This window comes from Cherax quadricarinatus, chromosome 3 (genome assembly GCF_038502225.1).
Source record: "Cherax quadricarinatus isolate ZL_2023a chromosome 3, ASM3850222v1, whole genome shotgun sequence".
In the NCBI taxonomy this organism is placed as follows: domain Eukaryota; kingdom Metazoa; phylum Arthropoda; class Malacostraca; order Decapoda; family Parastacidae; genus Cherax; species Cherax quadricarinatus.
Genome location: NC_091294.1, coordinates 26,609,995 through 26,633,515, shown reverse-complemented (window position 1 = coordinate 26,633,515; position 23,521 = coordinate 26,609,995). Strand labels below are relative to the sequence as shown.

Sequence of the window (23,521 nt, the reverse complement as noted above, 5' to 3'; positions counted from 1 at the left end):
CCATGCTGGTGATGCTTGCACCACCATGCTGGTGATGCTTGCACCACCATGCTGGTGATGCTTGTACCAGCATGCTGGTGATGCTTGCACCACCATGCTGGTGATGCTTGCACCACCATGCTGGTGATGCTTGTACCAGCATGCTGGTGATGCTTGTACCACCATGCTGGTGATGCTTGTACCAGCATGCTGGTGATGCTTGTACCACCATGCTGGTGATGCTTGCACCAGCATGCTGGTGATGCTTGCACCACCATGCTGGTTATGCTTGTACCACCATGCTGGTGATGCTTGCACCACCATGCTGGTGATGCTTGTACCACCATGCTGGTGATGCTTGCACCACCATGCTGGTGATGCTTGTACCAGCATGCTGGTGATGCTTTTACCACCATGCTGGTGATGCTTGCACCACCATGCTGGTGATGCTTGTACCACCATGCTGTTGATGCTTGTACCAGCATGCTGTTGATGCTTGCACCACCATGCTGGTGATGCTTGTACCACCATGCTGGTGATGCTTGTACCACCATGCTGGTGATGCTTGTACCACCATGCTGGTGATGCTTGTACCAGCATGCTGGTGATGCTTGCACCACCATGATGGTGATGCTTGCACCACCATGCTGGTGATGCTTGTACCACCATGCTGGTGATGCTTGTACCAGCATGCTGGTGATGCTTGCACCACCATGCTGGTGATGCTTTTACCACCATGCTGGTGATGCTTGTACCAGCATGCTGGTGATGCTTGCACCACCATGCTGGTGATGCTTGCACCACCATGCTGGTGATGCTTTTACCACCATGCTGGTGATGCTTGCACCACCATGCTGGTGATGCTTGCACCACCATGCTGGTGATGCTTGCACCACCATGCTGGTGATGCTTGCACCACCATGCTTGTGATGCTTGCACCAGCTGGTGATGCTTGCACCAACATGCTGGTGATGCTTGCACCACCATGCTGGTGATGCTTGCACCACCATGCTGGTGATGCTTGCACTACCATGTTGGTGATGCTTGCACCACCATGCTGGTTATGCTTGTACCAGCATGCTGGCGATGCTTGCACCACCATGCTGGTGATGCTTGTACCACCATGCTGGTGATGCTTGCACCACCATGATGGTGATGCATGCACCACCATGCTGGTGATTCTTGCACCACCATGCTGGTGATGCTTGCACCACCATGCTGGTGATGCTTGCACCACCATGCTGGTGATGCTTGCACCACCATGCTGGTGATGCTTGCACCACTATGCTGGTGATGCTTGCACCACCATGCTACCTGGAGTTACCTGTATAGAGTTCCGGGGGTCAACGCCCCCACGGCCCGTTCTGTGACCAGGCCTCCTGGTGGATCAGAGCCTGATCAACCAGGCTGTTGCTGCTGGCTGCACGCAAACCAACGTACGAGCCACAGCCCGGCTGATCAGGAACTGACTTTAGGTGCTTGTCCAGTGCCAGCTTGAAGACTGCTTGCACCACCATGCTGGTGATGCTTGCACCACCATGCTGGTGATGCTTGCACCACCATGATGGTGATGCTTGCACCACCATGCTGGTGATGCTTACACCACCATGCTGGTGATGCTTGCACCACCATGCTGGTGATGCTTGCACCACCATGCTGGTGATGCTTGCACCACCATGCTGGTGATGCTTGCACTACCATGCTGGTGATGCTTGCACCACCATGCTGGTGATGCTTGCACCACCATGCTGTTGATACTTGCACCACCATGCTGGTGATGCTTGCACCACCATGCTTGTGATGCTTGCACCACCATGCTGGTGATGCTTGCACCAGCATGCTGGTGATGATTGCACAACCATGCTGGTGATGCTTGCACTAACAGGCTGGTGATGCTTGCACCACCATGCTGGTGATGCTTGCACCACCATGCTGGTGATACTTGCACCACCATGCTGGTGATGCTTGCACCACCATGCTTGTGATGCTTGCACCAGCATGGTGGTGATGCTTGCACCAGCATGCTGGTGATGATTGCACAACCATGCTGGTGATGCTTGCACTACCATGCTGGTGATGCTTGCACCACCATGCTGGTGATGCTTGCACCACCATGCTGGTGATACTTGCACCACCATGCTGGTGATGCTTGCACGACCATGCTGGTGATGCTTGCACCAGGATGCTGGTGATGATTGCACAACCGTGCTGGTGATGCTTGCACTACCATGTTGGTGATGCTTGGAGCACCATGCTGGTGAAGATTGCACCACCATGCTTGTGATGCTTGAACCACCATGCTGGTGATGCTTGCACCAGCATGGTGGTGATGCTTGCACCACCATGCTGGTGACGCTTGCACCACCATGCTGGTGATACTTGCACCACCATGCTGGTGATGCTTGCACCACTATGCTGGTGATGCTGGCACCACCATGCTGGTGATGCTTGCACCACCATGCTGGTGATGCTTGCACCACCATGCTGGTGATGCTTGCACCACCATGCTGGTGATGTTTGCACCACCATGCTGGTGATGCTTGCACCACCATGCTGGTGATACTTGCACCACCATGCTGGTGATGCTTGCACCACCATGCTGGTGATGCTTGCACCACCATGCTGGTGATGCTTGCACCTCCATGCTGGTGATGCTTGCACCACCATTCTGGTGATGCTTGCACCACCATGCTGGTGATGCTTGCACCACCATGCTTGTGATGCTTGCACCAGCTGGTGATGCTTACACCACCATGCTGGTGATGCTTGCACCACCATGCTGGTGATGCTTGCACCACCATGCTGGTGATGCTTGCACCACCATGCTGGTGATGCTTGCACCACCATGCTGGTGATGCTTGCACCACCATGCTGGTGATGCTTGCACCACCGTGCTTGTGATGCTTGCACCACCATGCTGGTGATGCTTGCACCACCATGCTTGTGATGCTTGCACCACCATGCTGGTGATGCTTGCACCACCATGCTGGTGATGCTTGCACCACCATGCTGTTGATGCTTGCACCACCATGCTGGTGATGCTTGCACCACCATGCTGGTGATGCTTGCACCACCATGCTTGTGATGCTTGCACCAGCTGGTGATGCTTGCACCACCATGCTGGTGATGCTTGCACCACCATGCTGGTGATGCTTGCACCACCATGCTGGTGATGCTTGCACCACCATGCTGGTGATGCTTACACCAGGATGCTGGTGATGCTTGCACCACCATGCTGGTGATGCTTGCACCACCATGCTGGTGATGCTTGCACCACCATGCTGGTGATGCTTGCACCACCATGCTGGTGATGCTTGCACCATCATGCTGGTGATGCTTGCACCACCATGCTGGTGATGCTTGCATCAGCATGTTGGTGATGCTTCCACCACCATGCTGGAGATGCTTGCACCACCATGCTGGTGATGCTTGCACCACCATGCTTGTGATGCTTGCACCAGCATGCTGGTGATGCTTGCACCACCATGCTGGTGATGCTTGTACCACCATGCTGGTGATGCTTGCACCACCATGCTGGTGATGCTTGCACCACCATGCTGGTGATGCTTGCACCAGCATGCTGGTGATGCTTGCACCACCATGCTGGTGATGCTTGTACCAGCATGCTGGTGATGCTTGTACCACCGTGCTGATGATGCTTGCACCACAATGCTGGTGATGCTTGCGTCAGCATGCTGGTGATGCTTGCACCACCATGCTGGTGATGCTTGTACCAGCATGCTGGTGATGCTTGCACCACCATGCTGGTGATGCTTGTACCACCATGCTGGTAATGCTTGCACCAGCATGCTGGTGATGCTTGTACCAGCATGCTGGAGATGCTTGCACCACCATGCTGGTGATGCTTTTACCACCATGCTGGTGATGCTTGCACCACCATGCTGGTGATGCTTGCACCACCATGCTGGTGATGTTTGCACCACCATGCTGGTGATGCTTGTACCAGCATGGTGGTGATGCTTTTACCACCATGCTGGTGATGCTTGCACCACCATGCTGGTGATGCTTGTACCACCATGCTGGTAATGCTTGCACCAGCATGCTGGTGATGCTTGCACCACCATGCTGGTGATGCTTGTACCAGCATGGTGGTGATGCTTTTACCACCATGCTGGTGAAGCTTGTACCACCATGCTGGTGATGCTTGCACCACCATGCTAGTGATGCTTGTACCACCATGCTGGTGATGCTTGCACCAGCATGCTGGTGATGCTTTTACCACCATGCTGGTGATGCTTGCTTCAGCATGCTGGTGATGCTTGCACCACCATGCTGGTTATGCTTGTACCAGCATGCTGGCGATGCTTGCACCACCATGCTGGTGATGCTTGTACCACCATGCTGGTGATGCTTGCACCACCATGCTGGTGATGCATGCACCACCATGCTGGTGATTCTTGCACCACCATGCTGGTGATGCTTGCACCACCATGCTGGTGATGCTTGCACCACCATGCTGGTGATGCTTGCACCACCATGCTGGTGATGCTTGCACCACTATGCTGGTGATGCTTGCACCACCATGCTACCTGGAGTTACCTGTATAGAGTTCCGGGGGTCAACGCCCCCACGGCCCGTTCTGTGACCAGGCCTCCTGGTGGATCAGAGCCTGATCAACCAGGCTGTTGCTGCTGGCTGCACGCAAACCAACGTACGAGCCACAGCCCGGCTGATCAGGAACTGACTTTAGGTGCTTGTCCAGTGCCAGCTTGAAGACTGCTTGCACCACCATGCTGGTGATGCTTGCACCACCATGCTGGTGATGCTTGCACCACCATGATGGTGATGCTTGCACCACCATGCTGGTGATGCTTACACCACCATGCTGGTGATGCTTGCACCACCATGCTGGTGATGCCTGCACCACCATGCTGGTGATGCTTGCACCACCATGCTGGTGATGCTTGCACTACCATGCTGGTGATGCTTGCACCACCATGCTGGTGATGCTTGCACCACCATGCTGTTGATACTTGCACCACCATGCTGGTGATGCTTGCACCACCATGCTTGTGATGCTTGCACCACCATGCTGGTGATGCTTGCACCAGCATGCTGGTGATGATTGCACAACCATGCTGGTGATGCTTGCACTACCATGCTGGTGATGCTTGCACCACCATGCTGGTGATGCTTGCACCACCATGCTGGTGATACTTGCACCACCATGCTGGTGATGCTTGCACCACCATGCTTGTGATGCTTGCACCAGCATTGTGGTGATGCTTGCACCAGCATGCTGGTGATGATTGCACAACCATGCTGGTGATGCTTGCACTACCATGCTGGTGATGCTTGCACCACCATGCTGGTGATGCTTGCACCACCATGCTGGTGATACTTGCACCACCATGCTGGTGATGCTTGCACCACCATGCTTGTGATGCTTGCACCACCATGCTGGTGATGCTTGCACCAGGATGCTGGTGATGATTGCACAACCATGCTGGTGATGCTTGCACTACCATGCTGGTGATGCTTTCACCACCATGCTGGTGATGCTTGCACCACCATGCTTGTGATGCTTGCACCAGCATGGTGGTGATGCTTGCACCAGCATGCTGGTGATGATTGCACAACCATGCTGGTGATGCTTGCACTACCATGCTGGTGATGCTTGCACCACCATGCTGGTGATGCTTGCACCACCATGCTGGTGATGCTTGCACCACCATGCTGGTGATGCTTGCACCACCATGCTTGTGATGCTTGCACCACCATGCTGGTGATGCTTGCACCAGGATGCTGGTGATGATTGCACAACCATGCTGGTGATGCTTTCACCACCATGCTGGTGATGCCTGCACCACCATGCTGGTGATGCTTGCACCACTATGCTGGTGATGCTTGCGCTCCCATGCTGGTGATGCTTGCACTACCATGCTGGTGATGCTTGCACCACCATGCTGGTGATGCTTACACCACCATGCTGGTGATGCTTACACCACCATGCTGGTGATGCTTGCACCAGCATGCTGGTGATGCTTGCACCACCATGCTGGTAATGCTTGCACCACCACGCTGGTTTTGCTTGCACCATTATGCTGGTGATGCTTGCACCACCATGCTGGTGATGCTTGCACCATCATGCTGGTGATGCTTGCACCACCATGCTGGTGATGCCTGCACCACCATGCTGGTGATGCTTGCACCACCATGCTGGTGATGCTTGCACTCCCATGCTTGTGATGCTTGCACCACCATGCTGGTGATGCTTGCACCACCATGCTGGTGATGCTTACACCACCATGCTGGTGATGCTTACACCACCATGCTGGTGATGCTTGCACCAGCATGCTGGTGATGCTTGCACCACCATGCTGGTAATGCTTGCACCACCATGCTGGTGATGCTGGTGATGCTTGCACCACCATGCTGGTGATGCTTGCACCACCATGCTGGTAATGCTTGCACCACCATGCTGGTGATGCTTGCACCACCATGCTGGTGATGCTTGCACCACCATGCTGGTGATGCTTGCACCACCATGCTGGTAATGCTTGCACCACCATGCTGGTGATGCTTGCACCACCATGCTGGTGATGCTTGCACCACCATGCTGGTGATGCTTGCACCACCATGCTGGTAATGCTTGCACCACCATGCTGGTGATGCTTGCACCACCATGCTGGTGATGCTTGCACCACCATGCTGGTGATGCTTGCACCACCATGCTGGTAATGCTTGCACCACCATGCTGGTAATGCTTGCACCACCATGCTGGTGATGCTTGCACCACCATGCTGGTGATGCTTGCACCACCATGCTGGTAATGCTTGCACCACCATGCTGGTGATGCTTGCACCACCATGCTGGTGATGCTTGCACCAGCATACAGTATTACTTTGCTCTGTCATTTACTGCACTCAGTATTATCATTACATCTTGAAAGTTCTAAAAGAGCAATAACTTGGAATTACAGATTCGTGAGAGCTTAGGGAGAATTTGACTTAGATGGTTCTGAGAGTGCAGCAACTTGAGGGTTCTGAGAGTGCAGCAACTTGAGGGTTCTGAGAGTGCAGCAACTTGAGGGTTCTGAGAGTGCAGGAACTTGAGGGTTCTGAGAGTGCAGCAACTTGAGGGTTCTGAGAGTGCAGCAACTTGAGGGTTCTGAGAGTGCAGGAACTTGAGGGTTCTGAGAGTGCAGGAACTTGAGGGTTCTGAGAGTGCAGGAACTTGAGGGTTCTGAGAGTGCAGCAACTTGAGGGTTCTGAGAGTGCAGGAACTTGAGGGTTCTGAGAGTGCAGCAACTTGAGGGTTCTGAGAGTGCAGGAACTTGAGGGTTCTGAGAGTGCAGGAACTTGAGGGTTCTGAGAGTGCAGGAACTTGAGGGTTCTGAGGGTGCATGAACTTGAGGGTTCTGAGTGTGCAGGAACTTGAGGGTTCTGAGAGTGCAGGAACTTGAGGGTTCTGAGAGTGCAGGAACTTGAGGGTTCTGAGGGTGCATGAACTTGAGGGTTCTGAGGGTGCAGGAACTTGAGGGTTCTGAGTGTGCAGGAACTTGAGGGTTCTGAGAGTGCAGGAACTTGAGGGTTCTGAGAGTGCAGGAACTTGAGGGTTCTGAGAGTGCAGGAACTTGAGGGTTCTGAGAGTGCAGGAACTTGAGGGTTCTGAGAGTGCAGGAACTTGAGGGTTCTGAGAGTGCAGGAACTTGAGGGTTCTGAGAGTGCAGGAACTTGAGGGTTCTGAGAGTGCAGGAACTTGAGGGTTCTGAGGGTGCAGGAACTTGAGGGTTCTGAGGGTGCAGGAACTTGAGGGTTCTGAGTGTGCAGGAACTTGAGGGTTCTGAGAGTGCAGGAACTTGAGGGTTCTGGAAGTACAGGAACTTTAGGGTTCTGGAAGTAAACACATACCACCTCCAGAATGCTCAATCTCATTTATATTACATCTGCACTGGAGAGAATCCTTACATGCATTGTACATTCACACATAATTCTTACAGTTCGCATCTCCATATCTTTTTTTTTTTTTCGTGATAATAAACATTTAACACCAGGCGGAAATACATGCTTGCGGTTTCATTTGTGCTTCCTGCTCTGTAGTGATAAAATTCACAAAATATTCATCACTGACCCTATTCCTTTTCCAGGGACTGACCCCAAAATGATGTTTGAGCAGCAAAGGCTGTTTGAACCCAGAGGACCGCTCGTCAATTCAGAATTCTATCCAGGATGGATAGATCATTGGGGAGAACCTCACCACAAGACTAACACACAGGTAAGAAGCCCTATGAGAAAATAAGAGAAAAATTACAGGAGAGTGGCAGGCAATTTGAGTGAATAAATGAAATACAAGGAACTTGCTGGGATGAAATAATTCAGGGAGGGGAGAGGGTTCACACACAATAGAATGCCGATAGCTTCAGCTGCCCATCTCGAGTTTAATGATAGTATGTACCTGAGCTCCTTCGAATGACTGATCTATCTAGATATAAGTATTGCTTCTTCAGACCGAAGCCTAAAAGATCGCTTTTATGTATGTATGTATATATATATATATATATATATATATATATATATATATATATATATATATATATATATATATATATATATATATATATATATATATATATATATATATATATATATATATATATATATATATATATTACTGTGAGAACTATGAATGGTAGTCATATTCGCTGAACAAGATTCATATCTTTTCGACTTCTTACAGGAGCTAGCCAGTGGGTTGGACGCCATCCTAGCTCTCAATGCCTCGGTTAACATGTACATGTTCCATGGTGGCACCTCTTTCGGTTTCACCGCAGGTCAGTCCATCTTTATTAGTTGTGTTTCTCTTTTTTCATTCACTTTCAAATGTTTCTGACTATTCCTGAAAACTCCGAACTTTACCTCACTCGTTATAACAATGACAATCGTCTTGTCGCAGGTTCGAACGTGGGAGGCACGTTTCAGTCGTGTCCAACATCTTACGACTATGACGCGCCTGTTTCTGAGGCGGGAGACCCCACTGAGAAGTACCACGCAGTGAGAGAAGTCATCAGCAAGGTACTGAACTGGGATCCATTTTTTTTAACACATTGTTCTCGTTAACAAAAGCTGTAATCAGTGTGCGAATTCCTTATACTTTATGTTAGTTACTTTGCATTGTTTTCTTATCACGTCCATCACATAGGTTGGACTGCATGCATAGAATAAAATCTATCAGCTGAGCTGGTCCAGTATGTGTGGGGTTGAAGGTAAATATTGGGAAAGAGGAGTTTACAAGGCTGTACTCGACTAAAGGGAATATGGGGAGAATCTGGTCAGTACCTGACCAGCTGGGTTGTGGTTCGTACGTCGGTTTGCGTGCGGCCGGCAGTAACAGTCTGGTTGGTCAGGCCTGATCCACCGCTAGGCCTGATCATGGACCTGGCAGCTGGGGCGTTGACCCCCGGAACACCCTCCAGGTATTATGGTCCTCTCCTAGTAGCCAGTTAGTTAGTTTAATATGTTTATTATGCACCCCATACCCATCCTGTGGGCGGTAGTCACCACATACCCATCCTGTGGGCGGTAGTCAAAAGATTACAGAGGTACATAATTGGTCCAGGGACTGGACTCCAAAGTTTTGATTGCTGAGCAAGTTACAGAGGTAATGAACTCACAATTTACAAAGGTAATGAACTCACAATTTACAAAGGTAATGAACTCACAATTTACAAAGGTAATGAACTCACAATTTACAAAGGTAATGAACTCACAATTTACAAAGGTAATGAACTTCAGGTAGGTCTGGTCACAATCATGACAAGTTACAAAGGTATTTACAGATTACAGAGGTACGTAATGGGTCCAGGGACTGGGCCCCCAAAGTTTTGATAGCTGAACTAGGTACAAAGGTAATGAGCTCACAAGTTACAAAGGCAATGAATTCTGTAGAATGGTTACTTACGTTTATACATGGTTACAATCATGAACAAATTATAGAGTAATGAGCAATTCACACTTCCACACCCGGTCACAACTGGAATAAGTAGCCAACGATATGATTTTCATTGTTTACTCAGATCAGTTTTTACATGCCAAGAATTGTTATCCTACCTCAGCTTATTTCAAAGTCCAACACTATCTAAAATATGCTTCTACCTCATGGGATGCCACCCACAACAGTCGACTAACACCCAGGTATTACTTACTGCTAGATGAATAGGGTCAGCGTTATAAGAACATAAGAACATAAGAACGAAGGAACACTGCAGAAGGCCTACTGGCCCATGCGAGGCAGGTCCAAGTCTCCTACCGGCTTAAGCCAATGCACCCAACCTAGTCAGGTCAGGTCACATTGACTTAAGGGAGGAACACGGCAACCGACCTAGTAGCACAAGCTATCAGGTCTAACTCACACCCACCCACATCTACTCATGTATTTATCCAACCTATTTTTAAAGCTACACAACGTTCTGGCCTCTATAACGGTACTTGGGAGTTTGTTCCACTCATCCACAACTCTATTACCAAACCAGTACTTTCCTATATCCTTCCTGAATCTGAATTTTTCCAACTTAAAACCATTGCTGCGAGTCCTGTCTAGGCTAGATATTTTCAGCACACTATTTACATCCCCTTTATTTATTCCTGTCTTCCATTTATACACCTCAATCATATCCCCCCTAATTCTACGTCTTTCTAGAGAGTGCAGTTTCAGGGCCCTTAGTCTATCCTCATAGGGAAGGTTTCTGATACATGGGATCAACTTTGTCATCCTCCTTTGTACATTTTCCAGAGAATTTATATCCATTCTGTAATACGGTGACCAAAACTGTGCAGCATAATCTAAATGAGGCCTAACCAAGGATGTATAGAGTTGAAGAACAACCTGAGGACTCCTATTATTTATGCTTCTTGATATGAAGCCAAGGATTCTATTAGCTTTATTGCGAACACTTATGCACTGTTGTCTTGGTTTCAGATTACTGCTAACCAGAACTCCTAAATCTTTTTCGCAATCCGTAATATTAAGATCTACATTATTTAGTTTATATGTGGCATGGTTATTATCCTGTCCAACATTTAGAACTTTGCATTTGTCTATATTAAACTGCATCTGCCACTTCTCCGACCACTGCATCAGTCTGTTCAAATCTTCCTGGAGTGCTCGAATGTCCTCGTCAGAATGAATTCGACGGCCTATTTTGGTGTCATCGGCAAACTTGCCGATGTCGCTCTTTATGCCCTCATCTATGTCGTTTATGTAGATTGTGAACAGCAGGGGGCCCAACACTGACCCCTGTGGAACACCGCTCGTGACGCTTCCCCACTCTGATTTCTCCCCATTTATGCAAACTCTCTGCTGCCTATTTGTCAACCATGCCTCTATCCAGGAAAAAATTTCTCCTCCTATTCCATGTTCTTTAATTTTCCTCAACAGTCTCTGATGTGGGACCCTGTCAAAAGCCTTACTGAAGTCCATATACACAATATCATATTCATTACCATGATCTACCTCCTCAAATACCTTAGTCTATGTCTAACATTTCCACCCATACCGGGAATATTATAACTTAATGATTTTGTCATATCAACACTTTAACCTTAGTATGATGACGGTCTCTACTGTTATTTCACCTAGACAGTTCCACATGCCACCCTCGCGCTGAAGTTTTTCTTTTACATTAGGCTCCTCTGAATTTTCGGCGTGTTTGTCCCCCTCATCTTACTTCCACCCTGTGTGATCAAAAAGTTTCTGGACACCTCTAATGGAAACAAGTCTGTTATTGTCTCCTTTACATCTGCATTTCTGGGGAGCGGGTCAGATGGGAAATCAATGTTCATGAGGAAAAAGGAGGAAGGTAGAAGGAAGAACTGTAGATAGGTAAGCCAACAGCAACATGGGGACAAATTTGACAGAGACTGGACGGAGCGACACGGGTGAAGGGGTATGTCTGATTGTGGGGAACGACATTTTCTGCTAATCTGTGTTAAAGAACAAGGCTAAGTTGGTTATTTAGTAACCTCGTTCCTCGTATTGTCCCCTGCAGTACCTAGTGTTGCCCCCCGGGCCGGTGCCACCAGTGCCTCAGAAGGCAGAATACGGTAAGATTGAAGTCATGGCGCTGGGGTCGGTGATGCAACTGCTACCACTCCTCCAGGGGGTGACCCAACCCTGGCCTCTCACCTTCGAACAACTGCAGGTATCCAACGGCCTCGTCGTATACCACACTGTGCTCTCCATAAGAGTGGTGAGTACACAGTCAGGTATGTGAGGTCTAAGGTGCCAGACATATGAGTCATGCGTTTCAGGTATATTGAGCTACGTATATAGGTGTTTGAAGTATACAGACACGTGTGAGGTATACGGAATATATCTTTAAGGAATACAGAGCCAGGTGTTTTGAAGTATACAGAGCCGGGAATACAGAGCCAGGTGAGCGAGATATACAGTCAAGTGACTGGTGTTTACATAGCAAGGTGCGTGGGGTGTAAGGAGCCAGGCAAATGTTTCTTCCTCACACAATACATTGAATATTGCTACATAACCTTCCTTGATCTCAAGACTACATTTGACATTAGCAATGATCCTCTCATCAGAGGCGAACTAGTTATAGAATGGATGTTGTTGGATCGCTTCCTGCTGGATCAGATTTAAACTTCATTACAGTTACTTAAGCAGTCTGTGCGGTTTCAAGTGGAAAAAGTGTTGCTAGAAACTTTATTTTTCTAATTTATTTTAAATAAATTATTTACTAAACTTTATGTCCTCTAATTTAAGGATAATTCTTGCAAAGGTTATTTCAATATATTATCCAATATGACATTACCTTGAATTTTGGCTCAACATTCTTTCTTTGGTATCACGGTTGTTCTTTAATACTATGACCTAGCTGATAATATGCTACACTGTAGTCTAGTTTCCTTGGCCTGGTCTCAGACCGGGCCGCGGGGGCGTTGACCCCCGATGACCTCTCCAAGTATATTCCAGGTAGTCAAATGATTACAGAGGCACATAATGAGTCCAGACACTGAGTCCCAAAGTTTTGATACTTAAACAAGTTACAGTGGTAATGGACTATTTACATGAATATATCCCCTGGAGTTTACCTGGTTTCGAGGATCAACGCCCCCGCGGCCCGGTCTGAGACCAGGCCTCATGATGGTCTGATCAACCAGGCTGTTAATGCTGGCCGCACGCAAACTGACGTACGAACTACAGCCCGGTTGGTCAGGTACTGACTTTAGGTGTCTGTCCAGTGCCTTCTTGAAGACAGCCAGGGGTCTATTGGTAATCCCCCTTATGTATGCTGGGAGGCAGTTGAACAGTCTTGGGCTCCGGACACTTATTGTGTTGTCTCTCAGTGTGCTCGTGGCGCCCCTGCTTTTCATCGGGGGAATGTTGCATCTCCTCCCGAGTCTTTTGCTTTCATAAGGAGTGATTTCCGTGTGCAGGTTTGGCACCAGTCCCTCCAGGACCTTCCAAGTGTATATTATCATGTATCTCTCTCGCCTGCGTTCGAGGGAATACACATCAAGGACCTTCAACCGTTCCCAGTAGTTTACATGCCTTATCGCACTTATGTGTGCCGTGAAAGTTATTTGTACACTCTCCAGGTCTGCAATATCAGATTACAATCGTAATGAGTTACTTATGCAGACATGAATTAAGTCGCAAAAATATTAGTATTGCTAATATGTAGTTTTGATTTTTTATATTACCTTATATTTTGACAAGGTATGCTCGAATTTAAACAAAAATAGTAGTTATGCGTTATTTATAATTAAAATTTATTAATTCCCTGACAATTCACTCACAAATATTCAAGAAATGTCAAAGTATTTTACCTCTAACATTTCAAACTTTTTCATTATATCTGACTTTCTCTCACATAGATAAACTTTTCATGTTATTTCTACTCTGATAAAAGTCTTTTTGGTTCATAATACATATGTTTTAACAGCAGTTGTATTACCCTCAAAGTTATTGACCACTAGATCAACGTTATCAACCACTAGATCAAAGTTATCAACCACTAGATCAAAGTTATCAACCACTAGATCAACGTTATCAACCACTAGATCAAAGTTATCAACCACTAGATCAAAGTTATCAACCACTAGATCAAAGTTATCAACCACTAGATCAAAGTTATCAACCACTAGATCAAAGTTATCAACCACTAGATCAAAGTTATCAACCACTAGTACTAGATCAAAGTTATCAACCACTAGATCAAAGTTATCAACCACTAGATCAACGTTATCAACCACTAGATCAAAGTTATCAACCACTAGATCAAAGTTATCAACCACTAGATCAACGTTATCAACCACTAGATCAAAGTTATCAACCACTAGATCAAAGTTATCAACCACTAGATCAAAGTTATCAACCACTAGATCAAAGTTATCAACCACTAGATCAAAGTTATCAACCACTAGATCAACGTTATCAACCACTAGTACTAGATCAAAGTTATCAACCACTAGATCAACGTTATCAACCACTAGATCAACGTTATCAACCACTAGATCAACGTTATCAACCACTAGATCAACGTTATCAACCACTAGATCAAAGTTATCAACCACTAGATCAAAGTTATCAACCACTAGATCAAAGTTATCAACCACTAGATCAACGTTATCAACCACTAGTACTAGATCAAAGTTATCAACCACTAGATCAACGTTATCAACCACTAGTACTAGATCAAAGTTATCAACCACTAGATCAACGTTATCAACCACTAGTACTAGATCAAAGTTATCAACCACTAGATCAACGTTATCAACCACTAGATCAACGTTATCAACCACTAGATCAACGTTATCAACCACTAGATCAAAGTTATCAACCACTAGATCAAGGTTATCAACCACTAGATCAAAGTTATCAACCACTAGATCAAAGTTATCAACCACTAGATCAACGTTATCAACCACTAGATCAAAGTTATCAACCACTAGATCAAAGTTATCAACCACTAGATCAAAGTTATCAACCACTAGATCAAAGTTATCAACCACTAGTACTAGATCAAAGTTATCAACCACTAGATCAAAGTTATCAACCACTAGATCAAAGTTATCAACCACTAGTACTAGATCAAAGTTATCAACCACTAGATCAAAGTTATCAACCACTAGATCAAAGTTATCAACCACTAGATCAAAGTTATCAACCACTAGATCAAAGTTATCAACCACTAGTACTAGATCAAAGTTATCAACCACTAGATCAAAGTTATCAACCACTAGTACTAGATCAAAGTTATCAACCACTAGATCAAAGTTATCAACCACTAGATCAAAGTTATCAACCACTAGATCAAAGTTATCAACCACTAGATCAAAGTTATCAACCACTAGATCAACGTTATCAACCACTAGATCAACGTTATCAACCACTAGTACTAGATCAAAGTTATCAACCACTAGATCAAAGTTATCAACCACTAGTACTAGATCAAAGTTATCAACCACTAGATCAAAGTTATCAACCACTAGATCAAAGTTATCAACCACTAGATCAACGTTATCAACCACTAGTACTAGATCAAAGTTATCAACCACTAGATCAAAGTTATCAACCACTAGATCAAAGTTATCAACCACTAGATCAAAGTTATCAACCACTAGATCAAAGTTATCAACCACTAGATCAAAGTTATCAACCACTAGATCAACGTTATCAACCACTAGATCAAAGTTATCAACCACTAGTACTAGATCAAAGTTATCAACCACTAGATCAAAGTTATCAACCACTAGATCAAAGTTATCAACCACTAGATCAACGTTATCAACCACTAGTACTAGATCAAAGTTATCAACCACTAGATCAAAGTTATCAACCACTAGATCAAAGTTATCAACCACTAGATCAAAGTTATCAACCACTAGATCAACGTTATCAACCACTAGTACTAGATCAAAGTTATCAACCACTAGATCAAAGTTATCAACCACTAGATCAACGTTATCAACCACTAGTACTAGATCAAATTTATCAACCACTAGATCAAAGTTATCAACCACTAGATCAAAGTTATCAACCACTAGATCAAAGTTATCAACCACTAGATCAAAGTTATCAACCACTAGATCAACGTTATCAACCACTAGATCAAAGATATCAACCACTAGATCAAAGATATCAACCACTAGATCAACGTTATCAACCACTAGATCAAAGTTATCAACCACTAGATCAAAGATATCAACCACTAGATCAAAGATATCAACCACTAGATCAACGTTATCAACCACTAGATCAAAGTTATCAACCACTAGATCAAAGTTATCAACCACTAGATCAAAGTTATCAACCACTAGATCAACGTTATCAACCACTAGTACTAGATCAAAGTTATCAACCACTAGATCAAAGTTATCAACCACTAGATCAAAGATATCAACCACTAGATCAACGTTATCAACCACTAGATCAAAGTTATCAACCACTAGATCAAAGTTATCAACCACTAGATCAAAGTTATCAACCACTAGATCAACGTTATCAACCACTAGTACTAGATCAAAGTTATCAACCACTAGATCAACGTTATCAACCACTAGTACTAGATCAAAGTTATCAACCACTAGATCAAAGTTATCAACCACTAGATCAAAGTTATCAACCACTAGATCAACGTTATCAACCACTAGTACTAGATCAAAGTTATCAACCACTAGATCAAAGATATCAACCACTAGATCAACGTTATCAACCACTAGATCAAAGTTATCAACCACTAGATCAAAGTTATCAACCACTAGATCAAAGTTATCAACCACTAGATCAACGTTATCAACCACTAGTACTAGATCAAAGTTATCAACCACTAGATCAAAGTTATCAACCACTAGATCAAAGTTATCAACCACTAGATCAAAGTTATCAACCACTAGATCAAAGTTATCAACCACTAGATCAAAGTTATCAACCACTAGATCAAAGTTATCAACCACTAGATCAACGTTATCAACCACTATTACTAGATCAAAGTTATCAACCACTAGATCAAAGTTATCAACCACTAGATCAAAGTTATCAACCACTAGATCAACGTTATCAACCACTAGTACTAGATCAAAGTTATCAACCACTAGATCAAAGTTATCAACCACTAGATCAAAGTTATCAACCACTAGATCAAGGTTATCAACCACTAGATCAACGTTATCAACCACTAGATCAACGTTATCAACCACTAGATCAACGTTATCAACCACTAGATCAACGTTATCAACCACTAGATCAACGTTATCAACCACTAGATCAACGTTATCAACCACTAGATCAACGTTATCAACCACTAGATCAACGTTATCAACCACTAGATCAAAGGGTTCAAGGAATAAGTAATTTTTAATCCACTTATTAAAACAGTAATCATTTTTCTCTTCAAGGACTTTTTTTTTTTTCTTTTCAAAATTGAATATGTCCACATTAGAGCCACGTTTGTGAACTTAACCAAGAGATGTGATCAGTGACCCAACAATCTCTGAAGACACCTGATGCATGGATAACTATGCACCAGGTGTCTTAATTTTTTACTGAGGGTGGTCCAGTAAGCCTGTGGAAGCCCTCGGTCAGATGACCAGAAGCTCCAGTAGCGGGTCATCATATGACTAAGATCCGCGTCAGGAAACAAGTTTTCTGTTTCCTGACAAATCTTACCTAAGCTAACCTGATACGTATCTTCAGACATGAATAATTAATCACTCCTCAAAGAATAACTGTAGAAACTCCTCACGCTGAGTATCCCAGCCAGAAATAAACATTGATAAGCTTCCTTGAGGGTAAACATTAAGCATTTACATTTGAAGGCATCAGTGCTGAATAGTCAGAAAAGACAAGTTGAACATGTTTTTATGGATTTTTGTTCTAACATTTGCTTTGACGCAGCCTGATCCGGCACGCCTGAGTTTGTATGATATACATGACCGCGGTTACGTGTTCGTAAACGAACGGTACGTCGGGGTGGTGTCCAGAGAGCAGAGGTTGTACGACTTAGCGGTGTCAGCTCTCCCAGGAGACAGCATTCACATCATCGTTGAGAGCCTGGGACGTGTCTCAGTCGGACCCAAGCTTAATGACTTCAAGGTGAGTTGGAAGCATTTTTTGGATAGGCCAGTTATTCGAGTAATAATTTCTAAGCGAGTTCATATGTGAATATATTGAAATATATTGAAATACATGAAAAGTTCCAAGCACTAATAACAGCAAATCTGGCTACGAAAGATATCGAACCCAGAGTTGTTTGCTATTAATACCTGGAATTTTTTGAAGTGTTTCAGCATAATTCTCAAGATAAGGGTGCAGCATACATACGGGTACTTGATGAAATATTTTACGTTCGCATACATATGTACACTAGAGTCTGAAGTTCAAGTTCACCCGGGTTTGTCTCATATGAGAGTATAAATACTCCAATACGGGAGTTTAAATACTACTTTTACAGTCAAACTTATGAGGATGCTGTGGCAGACTGCACTAAGTGGTTACCATATTATGTCTTTCTGAAAAGGGAGGAAGACGGTAGTGGATTCAAATCAGAGTTTTTTTTTACCTCCGGTCGTGTGAGTGTTTTCTTTTCCTTCCACACTCTTTGTTTTTAAGATATTTTATTATGTTAAATGGTGCAAATGGTTTGAATTATTCATTTAAGCACAAAGATATTTGTCAACAATTACATTTCAAACACTTCATTTAGTTTCACAAAACCGAAATGCCCCGTCATGATAGTGGCTTTTTTTTGTACTTAACAAATCAAAATTGTAATTACACATTGTAACCTTTGCAAAGAAATAAAATCTTTAATCTTTTTAATCTTTAATCTTTAAACTAACATGCCTAGAGATTCCTTGACATAAAGCTGAGTGTCAAGCCTTAACAACCGAACCCTAATTACCTTAATACGTAGCCCTGATTTCAGTCTGATGGGGAGAGACTTTAAAATCTTACCAGACTTAGCATCGTCAGATTCGGAGATAAACATTACATTGCTATACAAACAATTGTTCACCAAACGGGCGCATGCTTATTAAGTTTGCCCAAGTTGTGAATATTCCCTATTGTGTTTTGCTAGTCATGGGAGACGCAGCTGTAGAAATGTACGAATTTTCCTTAGGGTCTCACAACCAACGTAACCATCAACAATCATGAACTCGAGGGTTGGACGATGACACCACTGCCGCTCACTAACACCACTCGTCTCCATCACGTACTGCAGCGTCTTCGCCAGACACTGACACTTAGCCCGCTGCTGGGGACACAACAAGGAGGAATGACCTTCTACAGTGGCACATTCACCGTCCCCTCAGAGGAGTCACATCCTCTAGATTCCTTCTTGCGTCTGGATGGCTGGTCTAAGGTCAGTTTAAGTCACACATTCAGCATAAAGTACCATGACAGTGACCTCCATCGAAGACACCACGAGACTCCAAGCGGACATCAAACAAATCTTCGAATGGGCCACTCAAAACAATATGAAGTTCAACGAGGAGAAATTTCAACTACTCAGATATGGGAAACTTGAAGAAATTAAAAATGTGTCAGGGTATACAACAAATTCTAACCATACAGTAGAGCGGAAAAGTAATGTGAAGGACCTGGGAGTGATGGTGTCAGAGGATCTCGCCTTCAAAGACCACAACAAGTTATCTACCTCATCCGCTAGGAAAATGATGGGATAGATAATGAGAACCTTCAAAATTAGGGATGCCAAGCCCATGATGATTCTCTTCAAATCGCTTGTGCTCTTTAGGCTGGAATACTGCTGTACACTTACGGCCCCCTTCAAGGCTGGCGACATTGCAGACCTGGAAAGTGTACAAAGAACTTTCACGGCACACATAAGTATGATAAGGCACCTAAACTACTGGAAACAGTTGAACGTCCTTGATCTGTATTCCCTCGAACGCAGGCGAGAGAGATACATGATAATATACACTTGGAATTTCTTGGAGGGATTGGTACCAAACCTGCACACAAAAATCAATCCATATGAAAGCAAAAGACTCGGGAGGAGATGCAATATTCCCTCGATGAAAAGCAGGGGTGACACGAGTACACTGAGAGACAACACAATAAGTGTCCAGGGCCCAAGACTGTTCAATTGCCTCCCAGCATACATAAGGGGATTACCAGTAGACCCCTGGCTGTCTTCAAGGAGGCACTGGACAGACACCTAAAGTCAGTACCTGACCAACCGTGCGTGCGGCCAGCATTAACAGCCTGGGTGATCAGACCCTGATCCACCATGAAGCCTGGTCTCAGACCGGGCCGCGGGGGCGTTGATCCCAGAAACCCTCTCCAGGTAAACTCCAGGTCCAGGTATATTATTTTACTTTTTGAAACGTCACCCAACAACTATGAATAAAAGAAAAAAGAAGAGTAGGCGTTTGCTGTGGTTTACCTGGAGAGAATTTCGGGGGTCAACGCCCCCGCGGCTCTGTGTGTGACCAGGCCTCATGGTGGATCAGCGTCTGATCAACCAGGCTGTTACTGCTGGCCACACGCAAACTGACGTACGAACCACAGCCCGGTTGGTCAGGTACTGACTTTAGGTGCCTGTCCAGTGCCTTCTTGAAGACAGTCAGGGGTCTACTGGTAATCCCCTTATGTATGCTGGGAGGCAATTGAACAGTCTTGGGCCCAGGACACTTATTGTGTTGTCTCTCAGTGTACTCGTGGCGCCCCTGCTTTTCATCGAGAGAATATTGCATCTCCTGCCAAATCTTTTTCTTTCATATGGAGTGATTTTCGTGTTCAGGTTTAGTACCAATCCCTCTAGGACCTTCCATGTGCACATTATCATGTATATCTCTCTCGCCTGCATTCCAGGGAATACCGATCAAGGACCTTCAACCGTTCCCAGCAATTTAGGTGCCTTATCGCACTTATGTGTGCTGTGAAAGTTCTTTGTACACTCTCCAGGTCTGCAATGTCGCCAGCCTTGAAGGGGGCCGTTAGTGTACAGCAGCATTCCAGCCTAGAGAAAACAAACGATTTGAAGAATGTCATCATGGGCTTGGTGTCCCTAGTTTTGAAGGTTCTCATTATCCATCCTATCATTTTCCTAGCAGATGAGGTAGATACATTGTTGTCGTCTTTAAAGGCAAGATACTCCGACATTATCACTCCCAGGTCTTTCACATTTCTCTTTCGCTCTATTGTATAGTTAGAATTTGCCGTATACCCTGATACATTTTTAATTTACTCGAGTTTTCCATATCTGAGTAGTCGATATTTCTCCTCGTTGAACTTCATATTGTTTTGAGTGGCCCATTTGAAAATTTGGTTGATGTCCGCTTGGAGTCTCGCGGTGTCTTCGATGAAGGTCACTGCCATGGTAATCCGGGTGTCATCCGCAAAGGAAGACACGGAGCTATGTCTGTCTATGTCAGAAATGAGAATGAGGAATATAATGGGAGCGAGTACTGTGTCTTGTGGAACAGAGCTTTTCACTGTAGCTGCCTCAGACTTTACTCTGTTTACTATTACTCTTTGTGTTCTATTTGTCAGGAAGTTATAGATCCATCTTTTCCTGTTATAGATCCACATTTTCCTGTTATTCCTTTATCACGCATTTTTTGTGCTATTACTCCATGGTCACACTTGTCGAAAGCTTTTGCAAAGTCTGTGTATACTTCATGTATTTTGTTTATCCTCAACTGCATCCAGGACCTTGTCATAGTGATCCAGTAGCTGGGACAGGCAGGAGCGACCTGCTCTAAACCCGTCTTGCCCTGGGTTGTGTAACTGATGGGTATCTAGGTGGTTGGCGATCTTGTTTCATAGAACCCTCTCAAAAGATTTTTATGATATGGGATGTTAGTACTATCGGTCTGTAGTTCTTTGGAATTGCTTTACCGCCACCTTTGTGGAGTGGGGCTATGTCTGTTGTTTTTAGTGTGTGTGAGATGACCCCTGTGTCCATGCTCCCTCTCCACAAAATGTTGAAGGCACGCGATAGGGACTTCTTGCAATTCTTGATGAACACGGAGTTCTATGAGTCTGGACCTAGGGCAGAGTGCATAGGCATGTCATTTATTGCCTTTTCAAAGTCTTGCTTAATCAAACTGACCTCAGTGTTGTACTGGGGTGAGTCTGGGCACCCTCTACTTGTTCCTTGTTAGCTAACGTCAGTTATTCAATATTCACTGCCGGAATATATACAATCCTTTACATATTTAATAAAAACTAACAATTATAGAAAGTTTGTTGTCCTTAAATTTGAAGTCTCCAGTTTTACTGATTTATAGTTCGATAACTAATCACCATTCAACAAAAATCACATCATCGATCTTTATGTTATTTATTTTACCTAGTTTAATAAAAAATGAAATTCACAGAATGTTTGGTGATGTATATATTAGTTATGTGATTTTATTGTGCATTTTTATTGTTTTATGAAAGGAATGCAATAATGTTTAGATATACTGTATTTAGTGGTAAAGGAAAATGAGGCAATATAAGAAATACTCAGGTTAATAAATTTAAGAGAGAGTTTTAGGAGTTGTAAAATATTTTGAAGTGTGTGATCTCTCCTGCAGGGAGTAGCATGGGTGAACGACCTGTGCCTGGGAAGGTACTGGCCAGAGGTGGGCCCCCAGGTAACACTCTATGTGCCCCGGGTCGTCCTAAGGCAGGGCACTAACACCATAACGCTACTGGAGCTGGAAAAGTCACCCTGTACAACCTCCAAAAGTGCCTGTCGAGTCTCTCTGGTTGATACTCACCAGGTGGACGGTCCCACTCCAAACTGACAACCCCTCGTCTGGTTGATACTCACCAGGTAGATGGTCCCAGTCCAAATTGACAACCCCTCGTCTGGTTGATACTCACCAGGTGGACGGTCCCACTCCAAATTGACAACCCCTCGTCTTGCCTTCTGCCTCCTCTTCCATTGTCTCGTTTTCTTCCCCATTTTTCTATTGCTCGACACCATTCCCCGTCCCTCTCTTGCCGAATCCAAATCCCCATCACTCTATTGCCCAACCCCTCTTTCTCTTTTCTCTGTTGACTCGCCCATTGTCCTATTTTCATTCCCCGACCCTTACGTAGCTCGTCGTCCATTCCCTCATAATTTTGTCTCTCCCTCTGATCATCTTCCTTTGATGTCCCTCCCTCCCCCTGTCCCTCTACCTTTGACGGTCTCCCACAACATTGAAAGATCAAGCATATTTATCCAAAAGGTTTCATCTGTCAGCAAAAACGGGTAAACAGGACATTGTAAGATGACAGGGTCATTCTTCTTGGACAGTTTTGTTATTAAATAAGGAAGTTATATCGGTAAAACTGACGCAAATGACATGCCCAATCTGAAATAGTGTCAGTTACCTATTGTTGATTGAATAGGTTATAGACTAGGCCTGCATAGTTGATTGGTTGATCAGTTGGTGCTAGTAACACGCAATCCAGCAAATGTACCACAGCCCGGTTGATGCAGAACTGATTTGAAGATCTTATTAAGTTCCCTCTTGAGGACAGTTAAAAGTTTATAGGTAACCCCCATTGTAATTGACAAGTTATTTCTTAGCGTTCTTATTTCACCCCTGCTTTTCATCGG

General features: G+C 44.9%; 1 protein-coding gene across 2 annotated transcripts in view; it reads left to right on the top strand.

Annotated features, from left to right (window-relative positions):
• LOC128684092 (beta-galactosidase) overlaps positions 1-22,760 on the top strand; it is a 62,426-nt gene extending 39,666 nt beyond the window's left edge. For both annotated transcript variants that reach the window (XM_070090915.1, XM_070090913.1), the window contains exons 7-13: positions 8,090-8,217; positions 8,680-8,773; positions 8,896-9,014; positions 11,987-12,187; positions 17,854-18,051; positions 19,079-19,321; positions 22,506-22,760. In XM_070090915.1, coding sequence (XP_069947016.1) covers positions 8,090-8,217; positions 8,680-8,773; positions 8,896-9,014; positions 11,987-12,187; positions 17,854-18,051; positions 19,079-19,321; positions 22,506-22,718 — 1,196 coding nt within the window. In that variant the 3' untranslated portion in view covers positions 22,719-22,760. The remainder of the gene's footprint in view (positions 1-8,089; positions 8,218-8,679; positions 8,774-8,895; positions 9,015-11,986; positions 12,188-17,853; positions 18,052-19,078; positions 19,322-22,505) is intronic.
• Positions 22,761-23,521: the final 761 nt, after the last annotated feature.